This window comes from Canis lupus, chromosome 15 (assembly GCF_048164855.1).
Source record: "Canis lupus baileyi chromosome 15, mCanLup2.hap1, whole genome shotgun sequence".
Lineage (NCBI taxonomy): Eukaryota > Metazoa > Chordata > Mammalia > Carnivora > Canidae > Canis > Canis lupus.
The window spans coordinates 53,420,082-53,444,231 of NC_132852.1; the positions used below are offsets into that span (position 1 = coordinate 53,420,082).

Genomic DNA, 24,150 nt, shown 5'->3' on the forward strand with positions numbered 1-24,150 from the left:
AATCTTTACCAACACATGATTTTGTCAGAATTTAGGTATTTTGCCCATTTAAGTGGTACTTCTTTTAGTTTGTATTTTTCTGATTATCAGTATCCCCTCTTTTCTGTTACTGTTCTTATCCACTGGAAAATAATGTTCACTATAATTATTCTTTGGTCAATTGAAATTGTTTTCAATCATTAGTACATGTTCACCATCTTTTCAGCTTTAATCTATCCTTTCTTTCAATTAGGTTTATTTTTAATTAAGGAAGGCATACTCTTTCATTATTTAAAAGAAGTAAATCATGAGGACTTATCTCCATTTTTTATTCTCTTTCTTCAGATTATAACCCCTGTCTGTAACAGATCACAACTTTGTCTTGATTTGAGATTTAGTATATTTTCTGACAAAGCTAAATTAAAAATTATACAATATTATACTGAAATTAAAAGTTCTGCAAAAAAAATGGCATGACAAGTTGATCATTACTGAAATATGTTTTTTTGAAATTTCTTTAGTTGATCATTACTGAAATATGTTTTTTTGAAATTTCTTTAGTATTTCTTTATTCTATTCTTAGAATACCTTGGCCCTTAGGCTGAATCAATGACTGTCAGGTAAGAAGATGATAAACATACCATACTGACCCTGATTCCTAAAGAGTGGGGCTCTCATTATCTACCATGAGAATAGTTCTGCTCTCTACAGGGAAACCGAGGAATCAGAAATGATCCTTCATTGAGTAAAGACAACAAAACCACAACGAAAAGATGTCACCCATCTCCCTATATTCTGTAATCCAATATAAAAGACACATTTCAAGTCCTAATGATTCAACTTTCCTAATTACTGAAGGTATTACACCTATGAATGACTGTAACCCCAGCACCTTATACAATGAGTTATATGCTCTTATTCTGACTTCAAAATATAGTTTATTTTTTTCTTTTTTCAAAATATATTTTAGAAAGGAGTCAGAAAAGATCAAGAACATCTGGAAAACATGCAAGGGGCAGGCTATTTTGAATGAGGGCTTCATAAAAAAGTACATTATTAGGAAGCTATTTAGATAGTCTAAGGACTTAGTGGTTAGGTACCTCTCACTTGCTCTGTCTTCTGTGAAATGATGGTGGAGGACAAGGAAGGAGGGATCAGACATTTAGAATTAAATAGCTGCAAAGCACATAATTTGCACTGGATTACAATTTCAACATTTTAACACTGTTGATGTTGTTATTATCCAAATGTTCCTTATAAACCATTTGTTCTTGCTTCATGAATAAAAACTCTTATCTCTGAGCAAACGGACAGGTTTTTGGGGGAGAGGGCATCCCCTCTCCTTGCACTGTTTGTTTATTGCTAGTTACCTTTTTTTTTTAATTTTTATTTATTTATGATAGTCACACAGAGGGGGGGCAGGCAGAGACACAGGCAGAGGGAGAAGCAGGCTCCATGCACCGGGAGCCCGACGTGGGATTCGATCCCGGGTCTCCAGGATCGCGCCCTGGGCCAAAGGCAGGCGCCAAACCGCTGCGCCACCCAGGGATCCCCCTAGTTACCTTTTTAACTCCCATTTGTTTTGGTCTCTGTCACTGGCATTTGAGATTTTACATCTAAGGTTTGATGATCCAGAGACAATTTGTCTTACTCAGACTAAGTGAAGGTTCAACAAAGTGCCTGAAAGGTTTGAGTGTATAGATGGGCTTCTTGTTTTTCAACTTCCCTGTACAGTGATCTAGGTGGAATCCCTGATGTTGCTACCTCTGGGTCTTTCCCCTCGGCTGGTAAATTTCCTCAGAGAAGGCTTTCCCAATCTCCTGCCTGAAAGGGAAGGTCTGACTGCCAGCATTCTGGGAATTATTGAAAAGAGAGTGCTTGAGTAACTCTCCATGCATCCTTTAGGAAGGAGTCACTCAATCCTGTTTCTGGTAAAATATCCATGTCTGTGTCCCCCATTTGGACATAACTGGTTTTCCTCTCTCTAAAAGAGTATCAGTCTACTGCCAGGGAAGGGATGAAGCAGTCATCCAGTCAAAGAGAGCAGCAGACATGATTCAGAGATTTTCAGATATGCTTTCTCACTTATGTACCTTCCCTCTTCTGAAGATACCTGGCACTGCCAATTTCTGAGACTTTTGAGGAATTTGTGGTATAAATCAGGTTGATTTTCATTTCTCCATTGCTAACTAAGAATTTAGCTTTTTTAGGTATATTAAGTTCATTACCACTTCTCCATCTGCTTTCTGGCTTTCAAAATGTTGTTTGTGTCTCCTTCCTCTCTGTTGTCTCTGTCCTTATATGTTCATGCTTAAAAAAATTCCTTGATTATAGTTTTAGTGGAATTTTAAAGATAGCAAAAATCTGTCACCTTAACTGAAAACCCACATCTGCCAAAGCCCTTTGGAAACTAAAAATGTGTTAGTTTATTTAACCACTGCATTGTATGTTATTGTCTTATTATGAACAGAAAGGAAAAGTAGGAACTGTATCTTCTTTGGTTAAGACTGGTAATATAAGAACTTTTGCTAGAAGGCTTAAAATTTACAATTAATACTTTTTTTAGCTATTAAAATCTAGGATAAGCTGATAGGATGATCTGCATTCATAACAAGGTATACTCATTATATAGTCAGTTACCGAAAAATGTGAGCCAAGTTAAAAAAAAAAAGTGAGCCAAGTATTTTGGAATAGATAGACATCAAGGTCATGCTTACAGAATTAACACTGTAAAGCAATAGGAACATACTGCCTCTTAACTGACTATTCCCCAGACTACAGAACTACTCCAATTTGATAATGTTCTCTCTATGGTCACTTCTTGTCTTTATCAATACTGGCACTTCACTGCCTCATCACTGTTTCTTTTTTTAAGATTTTATTTATTTATTTCACGGGGTGGGGGGCACGGAGAGAGAAACACAAGCAGGGGAACAGGAGAGGGAAAGCAGGCTCCCCACTGAGCAGGGAGGCCGGCTAAATCCCAGAACCTTGGGATCATGACCTGAGTGGAAGGCAGATGCTTAACCAACTAAGCCACCCAGTCACCCCTCCATCACTGTTTCTGGTGTTTTTTTTTTTTTTTTTAAGATTTTATTTATTTATTCATGAGAGACACACAGAGAGAGGCAGAGACACAAGCAGAGGGAGAAGCAGGCTCCCTGTGGGAAGCATGATGTGGCACTGCATCCCAGGACCCCAGGATCATGACCTAAGCCAAAGGCAGACCCTCAACCACTGAGCCACCCAGGTGCTTCCCCCTCCATCACTGTTTCTAAAAACAGTTTTTTTTTTTTTAAAGATTTTATTTATTTATTCATGATAGACTTAGAGAGAGAGAGAGAGAGAGAGAGAGAGAGAGGCAGAGACACAGGCAGAGGGAGAAGCAGGCTCCATGCCGGGAGCCCAACGCGGGACTTGATCCTGGGACTCCAGGATTGCGTCCTGGGCCAAAGGCAGGCTCTAAACAGCTGAGCCATCCAGGGATCCCCCTAAAAACAATTTCTAATACTGTCTTTTGTTCTTGCCTCTATTTATAGCCAAAGCTTTTCCCCTTTCGTTATTCTTTTATTATTCTTTGACTATTTTTCCTTTCCTTACTGTTTGTTTTTGATTTTAAAGATTTTACTTAATTATTTGATATCTGACACACAGAGAGATATAGAGCATTAAGTGGGGGAAGGAGCAAAGGGAGAAAAAGACTTCCCACTGAGCAAGGAGCCCAACATGGGACTTGATCCCAGGACCCTGAGATCATGACCTGAGACAAAAGCAGACGCTTAACCAACTGAGCCACCTAGGTGCCTCAACATTTCAGTTTTTGTTTTTTTTAAAGATTTTATTTATTTATTCATGAGACACAGAGATAGAGAGAGAGAGGGAGAGAGAGAGAGAGAGAGGGAGAGAGAGAGAAGCAGAGACACAGGCAGAGGGAGAAGCAGGCTCCATGCAGGGAGCCTGACATGGGACTTGATCCCAGGTCTCCAGGATCAGGCCCTGAGCCAAAGGTGGCGCTGAACCGCTGAGCCACCCAGGCTACCCATCATTTCAGTTTTGATGAGAAAGATTTGGCTTCTCTCTCTTCCAGAATGTAAACCTACCAATATATATTACTATGTGTAATCATTCTTTCATTTTTTGCATTTAATAGATATGTATTGAGTACCTATTATAGGCCAGGCCCTGTTCTAACCATTAGGGATAAAACAATGAACAAACAAAGCCCCTCATCTCATATAAACTGTATGCCAGTGGGGGTGACAGACAATAAACAACTATATCACAAAGAGCTGGGTCTTAAAAAAAAAAAAAAAAAAAAAAAAAAGGAGAGGGATGTGGAAAATGACATAGGTAGGGTAGGAACATTAGTTATATAAGTGATGACAGAAGGCTTCTTTTATTTTTTCAAGCCCCACCGTGGGGCTTGAGTTCATGACTCTGAGGTTAAGACCTGAGCTGAGATCAAAAGCCAGACACTTAACCAACTGAGCCACCCAGATGCCTTGAGAAGGCTTGTTTTAAAATGTGCCATTTGAACAGAGACATAAGGAAGATGCTCTATGGATAGTTCTGAACTAAGTATCTCAAAGAAAAAAAGAACAGTACAAAGGCTATGAGGAGGGAGCAGGCTTGACTTGGTGAAGAAACAGCAAAGAGGGATCCCTGGGTGGCGCAGCGGTTTGGCGCCTGCCTTTGGCCCGGGGCGCGATCCTGGAGATCCGGGATCGAATCCCACGTCAGGCTCCCGGTGCATGGAGCCTGCTTCTCCCTCTGCCTGTGTCTCTGCCTCTCTCTCTCTCTCTGTGTGCCTATCATAAATAAATAAAAATTTAAAAAATAAAAAAAAGAAACAGCAAAGAAACTGGTGGGATGGGAGCAGAATAAGCTTTTTCCCTATTAATGTTTACTATTTTTGCCATAGTTTATTTTCTATAAGAGTTTACTATACCTTTCAGATTTGAACAGATTCAGATTCTAACTTATATTAAAGGCTGAGATTGTTTTAAGTCTAGTGGATAAATGGAAATGTTACTGAATAGGTATCATTTGCTGCAATAAGCATTTTTGGCTGAACACAGGCTTGTAAACAATCTAAATTACACATATACTGTCCTGTTTGGAGACAGAGAGGGTGATAGTTTAGTGGGAAGATACAAGAGCCAGATTTTATTTTGAGTCCTGGTTCTATGCTTACTTGCTTTAACTGATCTTAAGTCAGAGCTCTAGGTGTCAAATACATAGGTATACTTTTACCCTTTTATTCTTTTTATTTTTTAATTCTAATTTTAAAATGTAAGAGTAGCATAGTGAATATGGGGAAAGAATAATGCCTTGGACTCACATTCTGAGTTTGATACTTTTGCTGTGCTTATTAAATGTGCAATCTTAGTCATTTAAAATTCTGTTTCCTTATCTATAAAAGCAAATAAAAATATGTACTTTATAAATGACATAATTATTTATGCATGTAAGCAACGTGTATACTATAAAATGTAAATGTAATATACATTCATATTTTTAAACTACCCATAGAGCTTTCAAACTTGTATTTCACTCACTTAAAATTTTTCATCTAAGTGCTTTCAAAATTTATTAAGTTTTACTTCTTGGTTCATTTCTGCATTTGTACTTAAGAGTTGTATGCAAAATTTATCCTTCCCAATTAGTTCCCTATTTTGACTGACAATAAATTCTACTCAAGTAATCTTTGAGCTTTTTAATTATATAGCAAAATTCAATGGCTATGAAAAACTCAGCTTGAAACCCACCAAAAAGATCAGAATGCAGATTTTCCATTTAACTTTATTTCATTCAGATGACCATTTTGTAATAAAAAATATGGGTACATGGAGAAAATAATCTGAAAGGATAACTTAACAATCATTTTGTACACTTCAGTAACTGTTAATGACTTTTCTTTTTTTTTTTTTGTTAATGACTTTTCAATAGGTTTTTTTTTTTTGCCTGTTTTGTTTTCTGAACCTTCACTGTTAAATCACTGCATGCTAAAAAAATTTGTAGTCACGCATTTGCAATTAAGTACTTGATATATGTTTTTGAAGACTATACTAGAGAGATATTATTTCCTAATATCATACTGCTAGCCATTAGTTAAAATGTGTCCTTATGTTACTAGACAAGTAATTTTAAAAAGCAACCCAAAAGAATATTAGCTAAAACCTTTAAAATACCATCAGTGGTCTTCAAAAATAATTTATAAGAGATTTAACAGAATGGAACTTACTCCATGCCCTGTGCAGTCTGCCGTGCAATATCTATAAGCTTTATCATCTCAAATTTGGTCTCAATGATGTGGAGATGGTGATATAAGCTGGAGCCCTCACACCACTGGGTAACAATAGCCAGTTGGGGCTTTGTTGAATAGCCCATAAAGAGTAGGATATTCACATGTCGAGTTTTCCTGTAAAAAGAAGAATATCGGTAAATAGTAAAGGTCAATAAACTTCAGCACATCTTTAAAAAGTGGGCCAAAGCTAACTAATTATCAGTAAGACATTGTTAGAAAAAAGTATTTTAAAAAAGACAATGGAGGGGCGCGTGGGTGGCTCAGTTGGTTAAGCGACCTACTCTTGGTTTTAGCTCACATGACCTCAAGGTGTTGAGATGGAGCCTTGTCTCCCACTCTGTGCTCAGTGGGCTCCATGCCCAGCAGGGAGTCTGTTTGAGATTCTCACCCTCTGCCTTTCCTCCCACTCATGTCTGCATGTTTGTGTACTCCCTCTCCCTCTAAAATAAATAAATAAGTAAATCATAAAAAAAAAAAAAGACAATGGAAAGATAAATTTAGAAATGATTTTAGGAATTGTATGGTCTAACATCCTACCCCTTTCAGAAAGGTCTTACATTTTAATACACCTCACAGATAGGCAACTGGAAGTTGCTTAAATACCTTCAATTACGCGAAGCTCATCACTGAGATGTAGCTTATTTCCCTCACTCCACCTCCACCCCCCACACTCTTTTTTTTTGTCTCTTAAGTAGTTCTAGTCTTAGAAAGTGCTTTGGGGTTGAGAAAAAAATCATTTCCCCTCCACTTCCACCACTGGCTTTCCTGCTCTGCTTTCTGGAATAAAACAAAGTTTGTATACCCTCTTGAACATAATGGCCTTCAATGGGCCCAAATATCCTCGGTTCTGTTGACTTTTATCCTCCTAAGTTATAGTTCCAGAATTCTCCTCATCTAAGTTGTCCAAGCCTGGATATACTCTAGATTTGTTAATATTCCTCAACTTTCAGGGTGTGATGCAGTCTTTAAATGTGTTCTGGTAAGGTTAGAATTTTGAGAGTATTATTTTACTAAGTGGTGGTATGATTTCCCATGATCAGAATACTATATTTCTATTAATTCATTCTAGGATTAATTTTGCCATCAGTTATACCAATATATATGTGTATATACACTATATATATACACACACACTATATGCACACACACACTACAGTATTGCATACCACTTACAGAATATGGTTAAAGACAAAATATACTCATACAAGCTTTGTTTTATCCATTTTTAGTAAATCTGTAAAGCCACCAGCAGCTATCATTGGGAAAAAGAAGATAATTTCTCTGAAAAACAGTAATTCACACAGGCTCACCTGAGTACTCCTACTTCATTTTTGAAGGCCTGTAACTGCTGAGGTGTGGGTGCTGTCACATTCAACATTTTCACTGCCACGTCACCTAAAAAAAATTGTCATTCCAAATGTCATTTCAATATTTTAAACTTTAAAGTACAAATAAATGATATCTTAACTTCCTAAACTGCATTAATTTTCTAAGGATAAAAACTAAATAATGATACTCCTATACTAGTATTTCAAAACACCAATTCAAAAAAATACCCAGCATTGTTTTTCCTGTGGAAATTTAGTTTAACCAATTACATTCCCATGGTATTTTCTTGGTTATTTAACAATATTAAACTAGATGATTTTACTAACTGAATGTTAAATTTACCAATGACAGACCCAGTGAAACTTGGCTGAAAGAGAAAACTGCAAAATTTCTTCATCAGAGAAAGAAAAAATATGTTAAGTGAGTACTTAACATATTTTTCAAATCCATGGATCACCTGCTTTTGCTTAGGAAAATTATTATTAATTTTAAAGATTTTATTTATTTATTCATGAGAGACACAGGGAGAGAGAGAGAGGCAGAGACACAGGCAGAGGGAGAAGCAGGCTCCATGCAGGGAGCCTGATGTGGGACTCGATCCCTGGACTCCAGGATCATGCGCTGGGCTGAAGGCAGGCACTAAACTGCTGAGCCACTCAGGGATCCCCTGGAAAATTACTTAAATTATAATTTAAAACCCCCACAATTTTCATGTGAAACAGGCAGAACTCTTCTACATAGCTAGTAGATGTGTAAAATGGTACAACCAGTTGAAACACTTGGCAGCAATTACTAAAACTGAACATATGTAAATCCAGTGGTCCCACAATTCTTTCCCTGACACACACCCAGCAAAAATGAAACATATGTTCACCAAACAACATGTACTAAGAATATTCATAGCAGCAGTATTCATAATAGCTCCAAAGTGGAAACTATTCAAATGCTCATCATACAGTAGAGATCGAAAACTAAATCATATTATAATCACACAATGAATATTACATAGAGAATGACCTACAACCACACACAATAATACAGAAGAATCTCGCACTTTTTTGCAGGTATGTTATACTCTGATATAAATACAGATTTTTCCTGATTATCAAAGTAATAAATACAGAGCTCCTAGTGAAAAACATTTTAAAAGTATAAAGAAAAAAATTAAAATCTCTTATAATCATGTCACTCAGAAATGATCAGTTAACATACTGATACACATCCTATTAGGCTTTTGTATGTATACAATGTGAATACTTACAAATACATATGAAAGATAACCTAAAAGATACATACTAAAATACTGACAGTCATTTTAAATTTTATGTTATATATTTATTTTTAGGTACCATAATATGAAATATTACACATGCTGCTTTGTAAAATTTAAAAACCACGGACACCTTTCTATATCAATAAGTATAGATCTACACTATTTCATGTCTATATAATCATATATGGAGGTTATCAATTTATCCTGCCTTCTGTTAATGAACATTTTTCATTAAGTCTCTAATGAATGTACTTGCATACACGTCTGTTTGCTTCTGTCCCATTAGTTGGTAGTTCTACAAATCGACTTGTTGGCTTAACATACATATTGATAAATTGCCCTCCAGAAAATTTGTAACTATTTTCCTACCAGCAGTATTACAAACACAGCTATAAACACCATCAATTAAAAAAAAAAAATCTGTCCACTTGAGAGACAAATGATTTCTAGTTTTTTATTTTGTAATTCTTTGATATCTAATGAGACTAGACATTGTAAGTTTCCTGGCTATTTCCTCCTTTGGTAAGTACATTTTTAATGTTTACTTGTGGTTTATAATACAAATAAAATCACAAAAAGACTTCTTAGGGAAAAAAATCTTGGAGTATAGCTCGCTTAGAAAATTGTCATCTTTAAAAATTATTACACTAATGATAAGAGTCCTCGTTGCTGTGAATCCAGTTTTTATTTCCCATGATTTTTGTTAGAAACCCTTTGGAAGACTCTTGAATCTGATCAAAATAGCTTAATGATGCAAATAGGGAATATTCCCTTTGATATTTTTTTTTTAATAGAAGTTGTTAAACATGCCCTGGTTTTTTTTTTTTTTTAAGATTTTATTCATTTATTCATGAGAGAGAGAGAGGCAGAGACACAGGCAGAGGGAGAAGCAGGCTCCATGCAGGGACCCCAATGTGGGACTCGATCCTGGAACTCCAGGATCACGCCCTGGGCCGAAGGCAGGCGCCAAACCGCTGAGCCACCCAGGGATCCGCTACATAGGGGATCCTGTGTATCACTGTATTACATACATACCATGCCACTTTCCCTTGTAGACTGTCCCAAATGACCCGGATCCAATTCTCTGTCCCACTGTGATCTGCCCATCAGGTATCTCCCAATCATCACTTGAATCCCGTCTACCAAGTGTTTTCTTGAGAATAATTGTGTAAAAGTCAAGCCAAAGCAAAAAAAGAAGAGAGGAAAAAAAAATCAGTATGTGGGAATGTTTTAAGCAAAAAACTATCAGCTCTTATATTTATTTCATTAAGTGAATACTGTGTCACATACTGACAAATTATATATATCATACAATCTAAAAGGTGACATTACATATAGCTATGATATGTAAAACAAAAGAACTCAAGAAGAAAAAAGATATTATATACCCTTACCATTCGATTCCTATCTTCTGAGGATGAAGATGATTTTCTTTCCCGCTGAGGTCCTGGAGATTTCTGTAATGCTTTTACATTAGTGAGTGAGCCAGGCAATGAGGCAGGGGGGGTGGCAGACAAACCTGTGGTTGATCCTAAATTAGTGAAATGAAAAATATATCTTTTAAAGGAGGATCAAGTATATTAATTTATTGGGGCAGAGGGTGGGGAGAAATTTAAGACTTCTTTAAAAATGCAGTGTATGTTTAAATATACAGCGTTTAGAAATGAAAGGCCGAAATCGGCCTCATTTGGTGATTTGCACTATAATTTCTTTTAGTTTTCTGGTCAACTTAATGACTTTTAAAATATCAAGTTACAGATACAAACTTTACTGATTAGTACAGAGTCCAGAATAAAAATAATGCTTCTAAACTAAGAGAGGAATACTGAAACAATACTCCCAAGTTTTTGTTTCTTTGATTAAAAAAAGTGAAATCAATTTAAAAGCTTATATGTATTTAAAAAAAGCGTATAACTATTTTGTGTCACCTAAACAGCCAATCGACATAAAAACAGATGGAAACTCCCAAAAGTAAACATATAATAAAAATGGCCTTAATGTTAAAAATATCTGGCTCTATCATTTTAGCCACTAAAACTTTAAAAATCCTATTACTATTTAACTATATACTATTTAACAAATAGTTAGAAATATTGCTCAGTTCACTGGTTCCTGGTTTCCTATCCCACTAAACAAAAATTATTTATTACTTGTATAACAAAGTTAAAGTAAACAAAGCCAAGCAGGTTTCTCAAGACTTTCTGAAAAACTGCTACTCATATAAAGGAAGAGCAAAGTGCGTGTGCGTGTTATGGCCTCCTGTCAAGTTACTACAAATGGAAATATCCTATCAGCCAAGTGAGCCCATAGGATACACTGAAAGTAGACTCAGCTGGCCGGGCTGCATACTTTTCCAAATGCTGACTAAGCAGAAATCCTAAATTCATTTACCTGATTTAGAGGGGTTCAAGCTAAGGACTCCTAGTATGGCCTGAGTATAGATAGCTAAGTAGAACTGAGATATCCAGTAATATCTGCATATACAACAAAAAGACCTCCAGAGAATCTTTGTTTTTTGGAAAGAAGATTACTATTTGGGGGTAGCTATCACTAATCTTTCAAAGAATAAGGATACAACTGTCTACATTTCAATGTTAAAACTGTATAGAATTGGGATCCCTGGGTGGCGCAGCAGTTTGGCCCCTGCCTTTGGCCCAGGGTGCGATCCTGGAGACCCGGGATCGAATCCCACATCGGGCTCCCGGTGCATGGAGCCTGCTTCTCCTTCTGCCTGTGTCTCTGCCTCTCTCTCTCTCTCTGTGACTATCATAAATTAAAAAAAAAAAAACAAACTGTATAGAATTTTATCATTAGTATATTACATGTGTCATCATGTAGAATTTCCATGATCCAACATGCAATTTTCGAAAAGAAAATGGTATCTGGAATGTTTGTAACTAGAGCATAATCCATTTCTGATGATAACTTTCAACATTCTAAAGCCTAAACTGCTTGCTCAGGCTTCATAATCCTCAGGACTGTACTGTACTACTTACTTCAGTTATACTACTCAGCACCATAGGACTTCTAGCCCATTCTATGGATTTTATGAGAAACAGCCTGGCTGAGAGCAAAAATCTGAAACACCACCACTACATTCACTACAGTCACTAGCAAAACCCAGTAAATCCAATTCTTTAAATCTTTAAAAATCAGTTTAACTACTAATTAAAGTAAGGCAAGATAAAACAGGAGGGTGAAATTATACTGTTAGCTTTCCACTTGTATTAGGGCATAATTGAGAGTGTCAACCCTCAAATTTTCTAAAGTGTGCTGAAGGACCCCAAATATATTACAAACCTTTTTTAAGGCTCCCTAATTTTGATATAATATAAAATGTACATGTCCTACATTTAAAAAAACAACACTGCTATTACAGAAAAATAAAGCCAAAAGTCTAGCAAAATCTCATAATTGTGATTTCCATTTTTAGTTTTTTAAAACCACACAAATTGGTAATAAATATTAATAGTCAAGAAGGCTACCACCTAAATGGATTAAAATAAAAGTAATGCAGATTGAAGGACAACTCCCTCCATATATATATATAAAATTTATTGCCACCCACTGAGTTTAAGAAGTTATCAAGACCAAAAAGTAAGTCACATAACAAAAAACAAGATGGGACATCTTAGCTCGGAATTTTCTTGCTTTTAAAAATTTACAACAGGATAGCATACAGAAAGCTTGTGGTAGTATGTGTGAGAAGCACATTCAGAGCATTCCAGCCAGGCCAAGCAGAAATTTAGTACTGAAAACTCTCACACTTACAAACACACACTGTGAGGGTGAGGCACAAACAGTATCTATAGTTTATATTTAGTTTGCTTTGGGTAAAAACAAGAAAGAAGAGCCCAACTACCTCTGAACACTGGGCCAGGCTCAAAATCAAACACTATTTCACTGGGGACAGAATGTAGGAGGGGACTGGGAGTCCGGGATTGGCATTTCCGAAGACAGCGCATCAGGTGGTTCAAAGGGGCTGTTAGAAGAGAAAGAGAGGGGCAGGCAAACACAGGAAGACAGACACACAGAAGAACTGAAAGAAATCATGGGAGTAAATGAGCTGAAGCCTGCTTCACAAAATCATTCTGGATGTCTAAAAAATTCTGCTTGTTTTCATAAAATCCAAATGAGTTTTATAAAGTGACTCATAAAAAGGACAAGAAATGCCATTTGATTTTTGGTACTAAGCAGGCAGTTTTTATGACTAAGTTAACTCTGTGATGCTAACATGACGGCAACATTTAAATGCTGGATGTACTGGGCAAAATCATCAAAAGCCACAGTTATTAAGACATATGAAAGTCAAACTGGCAGCAACATTAATTGGCAGGTTTATGGAATAACAAATGGAAAAAACCCACAACTTTTTAAACTACATGCTACTGTGAATACTAAATCCAATATATAAGGTAGGGTTATCATTCTGGCAGGTTCACAAGTATACAGAAACATAACAAAAGACAGTTTTTACAATGTTTTTCAATATAAAATATCTTTAAGTCTGGGCTTAGATATTTTGAAGATAAAGCAGGTCACAGTGAAGAGACTAACTCTCAATAAGATAAATGGGTTTTGCAGGTCTTCCTTATTAGAAGACAGCTTAAAAAGTAAGCATGGAAGACCATCTGGACGGAATATTCAAGATAGATTCAAATATCATTTCTGGGAAAACATTATATAGGGGTAATCTTACTTTAAAAGTACTTTCTTAAGCAATGCTTTATGTCCCCAATTTTCACAGAGTGCTAGAGTGAATATCTGATAAAAATTCTGTAAGAAATTTCAACCCAATTTTTCATTTACTTATTTAATTTACTGGACTATTAAGAGGACATAAAAGCTTTCTATTAGGGTCCATTCCAAATCCTTCTAGAAAGCCAATTCTAACAAACTGAAAATTTGTGACAGGCAATCTGAGGGATTCTCCCTAAGAATGATTTAGGAAAATCAGGATTTAACTGATTCTAAGCACAATCGTTAAATATTACTGGTACTGTGAAGACTCCTGGATTTAGCGTCTTGAGTTATGAAGACAGGAATCCATAAAGCATGTAAAATAATTCAGGCTCTCTCTTTGATGATAACAGCATTTTAAAATTATATAGTACAGGTAAGACTCCCTTTTATATCCTTTTTCTCTATTCATCTTATAAATCAGTTAAAATTATATTAGACATAAATGATAAATAATAAGAAAACCAAAAAATATTTGGGGCTTTTCTCTACGCATTTTTCTCTGTGTCTGTGTTTCATGAAAGAAGCAAATATAAAGGAGACAAGCAGCAAAGCAAATGCATTTTTCTGAGGTTTTTTTAAAATTGAAATCACTACTTACCTCCATCACTACGAAACCCTTGGTCTCTAATCAAGTCCTACAAACAAACAGGAATGGATGTTTATTCAAAGCATATGGTAAGAAAGTAATAACAACACTCAACTTTTCACTAGACATTAACAGAAAGGTTAATTCAAAATACCTATCTAGGGCAGCCAGGGTGGTTCAGCGGTTTAGTGCTGCCTTCAGCCCAGGGCCTGATTCTGGAGACCCGGGATCTAGTCCCACACTGGGCTCCCTGCATGGAGCCTGCTTCTCCCTCTGCCTGTGTCTCTGCCTCTCTCTCTGTCTCTCATGAATAAATAAAAAAAATCTTAAAACAAAAAACAAAATACCTGTCTAATGATGATTTCACAAAACAGAAAGAATGTGAAGTTAGCTGGTAAACATGATAAAATAAACATTTTGAAGCACTTGCCAACCTAATCCTATATTGAAGAGATTATTAGTCCTGATCAAATATTGAAATTCCTATCAGCCCATTCAAAACCAATGGCTGCACCAATTCTTAAAAAAAAAATTCTGGCACATATTAAGAGCCATAAAATGTTCATACCCTTCGATCCTATAATTCCACTTCTGGGAATTATTCCTAAGGAAATAATTCAGAAGAAAAAATGATATGCACAAAGATGTCCAGTGCAGCATTATCCATCATACTAACAATTATTTCCCTATTATAGACCTATTGACATTTGGGTTAAGTAAATTATGGTGCATCAATATAATAAGTATTGTTCAGCTACTGAAATAGCTAGGAAGCTTGTATTGGGAAACATATTTACAGTATGATAAAAAATAAAATTAAATGTACATTGATTGCAATTATAAAAATACAGATGTATAAGGAATCACTAGAAGCAAAATCAAAATGGCTCAAACAAGAGTTTTGTTAAAATCTACCTTTATGATTCTTTTTACAATAGATAATATTGGGGAGTGGGGAGGGAAAAGTCTACTGGCAATAAGGCAATTTGGACCTTAATAGGTAGAACTTAGGTTTTTATCCAGTTTAACTTAAATATAAGGGACTGAATGGCCACAAATGTCTCTAAACAGACTCAAAGGCTCTTTCTAAATATGTAACTTTTCTTTTATAGGCTAAGACCCAGAGTAAATTTTTTACAGATGATTTCTATCATGTTTAATGTATTATATAAAGCCTTCAACAGAATAACCAATAAATACTCTTAATATCTAGCAAACAACGTGCTAGGTATTAGGGGTTGTGTGACTACCAATAAATATAAAATCCTGGTGGTATCACTAACTTTCTGTATTCTTGAGAGCTTTTTTTTTTTTTTTTTTTTTAAGATTTTATTTATTTATTCATGAGAAACACACACAGAGAGAGAGGCAGAAACACAGACAGAGGGAGAAGCAGGCTCCATGCAGGGAGCCTGACGCAGAACTAAATCCCGGGTCTCTAGAACCACGCCCTGGGCAGAAGGCAGTGCCAAACCACTGAGCCACCGGGGCTGCCCAAAAGCTTTTAATCTAAGTGGAAGAGATGCACATACGGAAATAAATGATACAAGAAAAATAGCTTAAGAAAACAATAAAAGAGGTACCAAAGATGCTTAGTTAACTGCCAAATAAATAGTATGTGTGAAAAGATTCTTAGTGCTACACAAGTTCAAAGGATAAATAACTTTAAGACCTGATCATAGGTAAAGCATTTCAAGAGATGAGCTATGAGTTGGGGCTTAAGGGATAGATAGGAATGCAGGGGGAAGAGGGAAGCAAAGGACCTTTTGAACAGAAAGAACAAGACAAAGGCAGAAAGGCCACATCCCTTTCCTTTTTGCTGCACCAAACTTGTGACTCCCCATAACCAGGGATCAGCCAATTTTGGCTTTCTCCACTCTTATTTGGCTTTCTCCACTCTTACTGCACCACATACTTCCAGTTTTGAATCTGTTCTTTTTTTTTTTTTTTTTTAAGATTTTTTATTTATTCATGAGAGACATAGAGAGAGAGGCAGAGACACAGGCAGAGGAAGAAGCAGGATCCATGCAGGAAGCCTGATGTGAGACTCGATCCCAGAACTCAAGGATCACGCCCTGAGCCGAAGGCAGATGCTCAACCACTGAGTCACCCAGGCGTCCCTCAATCCATTCTTAAAGCTCTTTGACATTCTTCTTATTTATTCTAGGTTAAAGAAGATCTTCTATTATTCTAATACTAGCTACTTCAAACTCTTCCTCATCTCCTGTAGTTCCTTTCTTACTTGTATCTCTTCCATTTAGCATGAAAGAGAAAACAGAAGCCATCAAAAAAATTCTGTTCTGTCCTTATACCTGTATTTGCACAGTCATGTTAACTATAAATTCTAAATTCTTACTATGTGCAAGGCATAATAATCATTCTTAATCCACTGTAAGAGGTAGACACTACTAGCTTCAAGGTTAAGTTATGTGTCCTAGATTATAGAGCCTGTAAAGAGCTGCAGAGCTCTAGCTATGTCCACTTTTAATATAGCCTCTGAGGAACATTGTTTCCACGATAAGGGAACTTTACTATATCACTTATTGCCTATCTTGCCTATTTTCAACCTCTCTCTTCAACTTGTTTTTTTCCCTCAAGTTACAAATATGCTGAAGACTCTCACATTAAAAACTGTCCCTCAACTCTGCTTTAATCTACAGCACCTTCATTATTCCTTTACAGCCAAGCTTCTCAAAACTGACACTTAACCCACATCTTCACCTGCCTTGTTCTCCTCCACCAGCCCTCTAAAACAGGTCTTAATGAAGTTACAATGACAAAATGACATAGTCCAATAGTCATTTTCAGTCCTTATCATTGGAATCTCACTGGCAACTGACATCAACTACTTGAGCATTCCTGAAGTCCCTTTTCTCCTGTTGGCTTCTGCAACACTACTTTCTCTTACTTAGCTGAAATTAGACTTAGGAAGAGGAGACCACAAAAGAGACAGAACAACAGTCTCTGTCTCAATATTAATAATATTCAATGGGGCTGCATATTCTACCCTCTCAGCAATTTACACAAACTCTTTGAGTAGTATCATTTACATTCATATTTTAACTGACAAATATGATAATTACTCCAAAAGCTGTATGTCTATTCAAGGTTATATAAGATATTCAACTGCTACTGGACCTCTAAACCAGTAAAGTCCCTCAGATATCTTAATGTCAGTATCGTCAAAATAATAGTTACCAGTTTCATTTTTATAAGTACTGTTCTTCCATCGGTACTTCCTATCCTAACGACTGGAATGGATACTATCTATACATCCAAGCCAGAGAAATCTGGGCATTATATTCTACCCCTCATCTCTTTCACCTCTTTCATCTATGACTCTACAGAACATAGAAGAAATAAGCAAGAAAGGGCAGATTTTACACCCCGTTTCAATCATTTATCAGTAGTGTGATCTCGGAAAGTTTCTTAACCTCCTCAAAATCTAATTTTTTCAATAGTAAAATAAGAATAAAAATAGTACTAACCCATGACTGTTTATGGGGACAGAGTAAGAAAATTTATGTAAAGCTCTTAGTACAGTACTTCTCATAGAGTAAGCATTCATAAACAGTAGCCATTTTCGGTATCATTCCTAACAGTCTTGCCTACAAATATCTCATTAATTCAAAAGATTCTTCCAGAACATAGAGCTGACCACTTTATCTACCACTTAAAAATTTTCAAACTCCCGACTACCAGGTCCTACAGAGACCTTAAAGCAGATACAGGTAGGGTGTATGCGGGCAGAGTATGGACTCTACCCATCTAGTTTTGTCTTCTACCATTTCCTACCCTTCTCCTGAGCCCTAAACTCCTACAATATCAACTATTAATTACATCCAATGTAAAGGTACTTCCATACTTCTGCATATACTATTTCCTTAACAAATGTCTTTTCTTCCTAAAACCCTCACCAAGTGTGCTCAATCAACTCCTACACATTCATCTTTTACAATATGACTTAAATATTGTCCTTTCTCTATTAAGTATTCCTATATAGAACAAGGTAAAAGTTTTTTACCCTCTTTTATAAATTACCACTATATATTTTTGTGTCTATTTATTTATATGTCTGATTCATCCATTAAACTCTGACCTCTTTTAGGCCAAAGATCATATACTAATTTACCCTTAATTTCCAATTATGTCATAATGCCTATTCCAGTGTCAATATTGTCATGTCAAAAAAAAAAAAAAGTAAAAAAAAAAATCTTGTTTACTAAAATAATAAATGATAAGTAATTATTGGAGGGAGCTGAATGAAATGACTGAAATTGAATGAATATGCTGAAGAATTTATATATTATCTTATAATCAGTGGGAAGTCCATGAAATTTTTGGAACAAGGAACAGATGATGACAGAGGACAGTACCATAAAGAATGGAAATGGAGGGCAGCCCCGGTGGCGCAGCGGTTTAGCGCCGCCTGCAGCCCAGGGCGTGATCCTGGAGTCCCGGGATCGAGTCCTACGTCAGGCTCCCTGCATGGAGCCTGCTTCTCCCTCTGCCTGTGTCTCTGCCTCTCCCCCCCTCCCCTGCATCTCTATGAATAAATAAAATCTTAAAAAAAAAAAGAATGGATAGAAATGGATAGAGAAACCAATGGCAGGAAATCTATTTAGGAAATTAATGTAATAAGTAATTCAAGGGAAGAAATATGGGCCCAGAGGGTAGAAATAATAAGGACAAATTGGAGATGAGTTATCAAAAGGAAGAACTGATACCCTTTGACTATCTGGTTAAAAAACGAGGACAAAAAGGCAAAATATAAAAATGACACCGGGATCCCTGGGTGGCGCAGCGGTTTGGCGCCTGTCTTTGGCCCAGGGCGCGATCCTGGAGACCCGGGATCGAATCCCACATCGGGCTCCCGGTGCATGGAGCCTGCTTCTCCCTCTGCCTGTGTCTCTGCCTCTCTCTCTCTGTGACTATCATAAATAAATAAATAATTAAAAAAATAAATAAATAAAAATGACACCGACATATTCAAGCCTCATAAAACAAGAGAACATTGGTAACACTGAGAGGAAAAGTCTAGAGGGAAATAGTCTAACAGGATGTTAATATTGAAAGTAACACAGCTATAATTTTGAACATAATGAGAATAGATCTAACTCAGAAGTAAGATTTGATTTCTTATTTCACAATCTCATTATTCCCATATTTCCCTCTTCTACTTTTTTCTTCCTTTGTATTCAGATCTGTTAGCTAGAGGAAAAACTAGTTTCAAGCCCCTCAGCAGAGTTTCCCTCTGTCTCTGCCCAGTTCCCTGCCCATCCTCTCCCCCTTTCTCTAAAATAAATAAATAAATAAATAAATAAATAAATAAATAAATAAATAAATCTTTATAAAAATTTTAGAGGGCTTCATCAGTTCCCTGAAGGTACTCTATCAATCCTTTAATACTCAAGTTATTTTCATTTGGAGAGCCTATTATATTGTCATCTCTGTGGATCTTTTCTATTGTTAATTAGACTAATTTAATTCTGTATTCCTTTTTTTCAATGGCTTTTTACAATTTTAGTAGTTCTCCAAAGTCCCTTTTCGTCTTCATAAAACCCTTAAAATCTCTTCTTTCTTTCTTCTTTTTGCCAGACTTGCAATCAATCTGCATTGTTTTCATTGAAATGTTGGATAATGATGTATGGAGATTGGAATGCAAACTGGCATTAGATGGGGAAGAATGTTTGTATGGGGACTAACATTAGTCTGTTAATAAGTGAACATTTTCCTTTTAGTACAATTTTTGCTTCTCTAACTCAACCTTATAACTATGAGGACTCACATAAGGAATGCTCATATAATGAGAAGAATTCCTATCTTCTAACACACAAAAAACCACCTCACTAATTCTAGTACCCTGCTTATTTGGGGAAACAGTTCGAACTTCCATTTTATTTTTACTTTATTTTAATTAATTAATTGATTGATTTTAACTCCTTCTTAATATAATTACTTTCCAAGGCAAACAAGCTTGGTGAGTTTCCTGTTTTGTTGCTTATTACAGAGATTAAAGATAACCTATACTCTTTATTTGAAAGCACAAATTCTGGGAGTAGGACACCTAATTCTAGATAGGGATTCCTAGCCCACCACAGCTCAGGTAGCAGAGCACATTATTCTCTTCTGTAGTTCAATTACCAGATTATTTTGTAAATAAAGTTTTACGGGAAAAAAAAAAAAAAAGTTTTACGGAAATAAAGCCACATCCATTTGTTTATACTGTGTTCTCTCTGGCTGCCTTCACACTACAATGACAAAATTCAATAGCTGTCATTAGAGGTCATATGACCCATAAGTCTAAAATATCCTATCTGGCCCTTCAAGTTTGTGATCTTTGGTCTATAATATGGGAAATTTCCTGTTTCTTCTTCTAACCTGTTTACTGAAACAAATATTTTTTGATGACCAACTATGTATTTCATTCTAAGATAGGTATCAAGTGAACTAATGTTAGGAATGGTTTCTGCTGGGGATCCCTGGGTGGTTCAGTTTAGTGCCTGCCTTTGGCCAAGGCCATGATCTTAGAGTCCCGGGATTGAGTCCCACATCAGGCTCCCTGCATGGAGCCTGCTTCTCCCTCTGCCTGTGTCTCTGCCTCTCTCTGTCTCTCATGAATAAATAAATAAAATCTTAAAAAAAAAAAAAAAAAGGAATGGTTTCTGCTGCCAAGAAGATCTAATTGAAGAAGCAACACTAAGGTACATAATTAAGTTACAGTGTGCAAAATAAACTGAAAAAGTAAAAACATCAAGAGTGACCAGCCAGGAGGTGCCTAAATTAATTGAAGAGATGAGATTACAATACAGGATGATTATATTATATAAGATACATTTTTTTAAATGAATAAAACTTAATGAGAAACTTTACAAAAAAGAATATACAAAAATTCACGATATGTAGAAAGATGGAATACAGTGTTATAGTCGAAAAAGTAAGGAAGGTAAAAGGTAGTTTTGCATGTCTTGTACATAAAGTAATGGCTGGTTGTTAAGAGTTATTTAGCTCAAAGTTCTACTTTTAGAAATCTAGATAAAGATTGAAAATCTTCTACTTTTTGAAATCTAGATAAAGACTTAAAATCTTTAAAGATAAAGATTGAAAACCTGCAACTGTATTCTTATTTACTATAAAATGGCCAAGGGATTATCTGTTAAATAAATGAACATAAGACTTTTGCAGAAAAAATGTCGTAAGGAAAAATATCAGAACAACTTCACAATTTGGCACCAGTTAAGTATTTAATACCAGAAGAGAAGATGACCAGGCTTTTCTGATCAGTAATTCAGGAAAAGTCTATCACTAATAATAGCTACGATACACAATTCTCATCTGTATTACAGATGTAGCAGAAAAATAAATACACCCAATTTTTTTTTTTTTTAGTTCTAATAATGCTGGATGCTTACATCAATGTTGACGGGTTCTATTGTGTTTATATGCACATTTGGAGCTGATGAGGACCGGTCTCGTTGTCCAAACTGATTTCGATGATCTTCATCTGCTGGTCGGAAAGGCTGTGGAATTGGAATGGATTTTGAAGGAGACGGACTGGTCAGAATTGGGGGCCTGGAAAAATCAAGTCATTGAAAGATAAGATTCAGGGCAACTTTATATAGATAATAACATTTTAAAAAGGATGATATAAAGATTTCCTTATAAAACATTAAAAACCCAGGAGTAACTGCGCTTAACAAATACTTAGTTTTTTAAGCGTTCCAAAAAATCTTTATAGTGTCAATCTCTCATATTCAAAAATGTTTACCATGTCCAATAACTAAGCAACACAAGACAATCATATATTAAGCATTAAAGTAAATCTTTTAAAAGATTGCTTTTTGAGGGATGCCTGGGTAGCTCAGCAGTTGAGTGTCTGCCTTCGGCTTAGGTCATGATCCCAGAGTCCTGGGATCAAGTCCTGCATCAGGCACCCTGCAGGGAGCCTGCTTCTCCCTCTGCCTATGTCTCTGCCTATGTCTCTGCCTCTCTGTGTGTCTCTCATGAATAAATAAATAAATAAAAATTAAAAAAATATATATTGCTTTTTGATAAGATCATCAAAATAGGTGACAGAATGATCTATTTTGGTACTGTAGGTAAATAACAAATTCTATGATGTCTCGCTGCACTGAAATAAACCGAGAACTCACAGAATACAATAAAGTTCTGTGAAAAGATTGTAAACCTCTGTGAGGAGTCTAATGCCCTCAGAAAGGATATCCAAGGGAAGTGGGAAGGGAGTATCACGTAATAGAGGAAGTATGGTTGTCTTGGTGAGCTCCATCAAGACCAATGAATGACACAGTGCTAACAGCCTCTCTAAAGAGATAGGTTATCATTCTATTCCATTTTATGCAAACTCTGTAATAATCTGTATTATTTAGTGGCTATTAAGACACACCCAGAAAGACAATTGTGGAGGGAGTAAAAAGATATTTTGGGAGGGGACAGAGTTTAGAAAGGAATGGGAAGTAAATATAGTACAAAAAGGAATAGAAGGAGGTTTGAAGAGCCAAAGAAGCCAAATAGTGACAAAAGGCTTTTTTTTTTTTTTTTTTTTAAAGGTTCTGCATAAAGCATGTTAACAAAATCTGAACCAGACCGGTTTATAGTTTTACTCTTTGAAGCATGCTCTAAACGGTAGGGAAAGAAATTTTGAGCTCATTTGTTCATATTAATGGAGTCCACTTAGAACTGAAATAAAAATAATACTATGTACTTTAAATACTTAGTATCATACAATGAGAATTACAGGCTAAAACTGATGGACCTGGCCTTTAGAAAAATTACCACACTCCACTTGTTCTTTTTATTCTATTAATTATTGAAAAAATTTTAGTTTGTGAAAGAGCTATCTTTATTTTTGCTTTAGGCAGCCAACATATGCCTTTTGCTAAGGGATTTTGGGAACAGGTAAAAGAATGAAAAAATTACCAAAAAAAATTGTTTTAAAGATTTTATTTATTCATGAGAGAAACAGAGAAGGGGGGGCAGAGACACAGAAAGAGGGAAAAGCAGGCTCCATGCAGGAAGCCCGATGTGGGACTCGATCCCGGGTCTCCAGAATCACGCCCTGGGCTGAAGACAGGTTGTAAACCACTGAGCCACCTGGGCTGCCTGACAAAATTGGTTTTTAAAAAAAGTTTTGGAAAATACATCTACTTTTAAAAAACTATAGGCTGATTTAAAGTCTCAAGTCAATAGCGTGATTTGAGTTAGGACTTAGAAGTGGAAAAAGCTTGAATTAACTACAGTTGTATAGGGCAGTCTAATAAACATAATCGGTCTAGTACAGGCATAAGAGAGAGCAAGTCATTTTTGAAAGTTACTGAATTGGACTATGATCGCAAAATGTAGTTTATAACAAAGCAGAACGTATATTCAAAGAGCATTGGTCTAGAAGGAGGAAAAACAAAAACTGGGATTTGATATGATAACTTTTATTACCTAAAGAAATGAATGGATATTTAAGAAGTGAGGTTACACAAAATCAGAAAGACTATATTTGGCAGTTGGTATCTACCATTACCCAGTAGAAGGCATCTGTTGGCCCATAAAGTCAATTTACCTAGACTTGACAGCAAGTATGTAACTTTGGAGAAAACTTTAAGTAATTATATCCTGGTGTCATAAAACATCTGAGTAATGTCCTAATCCCATGCTTAACAAAAGCAATCTTTAGATTATAATTTGGTTTCTCATAAATATCTTCTACAAGTAGACTGAGTGCTGGCCCATCCAACAGAAGAACTTTGGTCTACAATAACAGCTCTATTTCTCTTGGAAATTAATTACCTGGAGTTCTGATTCAGTCTTTTCTAATTCTGGTCACTGTAAATCAGTGTATTTCTAATAACTCATCATTTCTAGGGATTGATAAAATTCAGTTTCCATACTGGGATGTATTTACCTGGACCAAGGCAGTTTATA

General features: G+C 35.9%; 1 protein-coding gene across 10 annotated transcripts in view; it reads right to left on the reverse strand.

Annotated features, from left to right (window-relative positions):
- The window catches only part of BRAF (B-Raf proto-oncogene, serine/threonine kinase), a 179,272-nt gene that overhangs the window by 40,022 nt on the left and 115,100 nt on the right, over window positions 1-24,150 (reverse strand). For 6 of the 10 annotated variants that reach the window (XM_072777442.1, XM_072777441.1, XM_072777444.1 and 3 more), the window contains 7 exons: window positions 21,630-21,789; window positions 14,230-14,266; window positions 12,751-12,870; window positions 10,283-10,419; window positions 9,924-10,041; window positions 7,597-7,681; window positions 6,224-6,400 (listed from right to left, as the gene is read on the reverse strand). In XM_072777442.1, the coding sequence (XP_072633543.1) occupies window positions 6,224-6,400; window positions 7,597-7,681; window positions 9,924-10,041; window positions 10,283-10,419; window positions 12,751-12,870; window positions 14,230-14,266; window positions 21,630-21,789 (834 nt within the window). The remainder of the gene's footprint in view (window positions 1-6,223; window positions 6,401-7,596; window positions 7,682-9,923; window positions 10,042-10,282; window positions 10,420-12,750; window positions 12,871-14,229; window positions 14,267-21,629; window positions 21,790-24,150) is intronic. The other 4 variants (XM_072777443.1, XM_072777445.1, XM_072777446.1 and 1 more) reach the window with 1 other exon arrangement.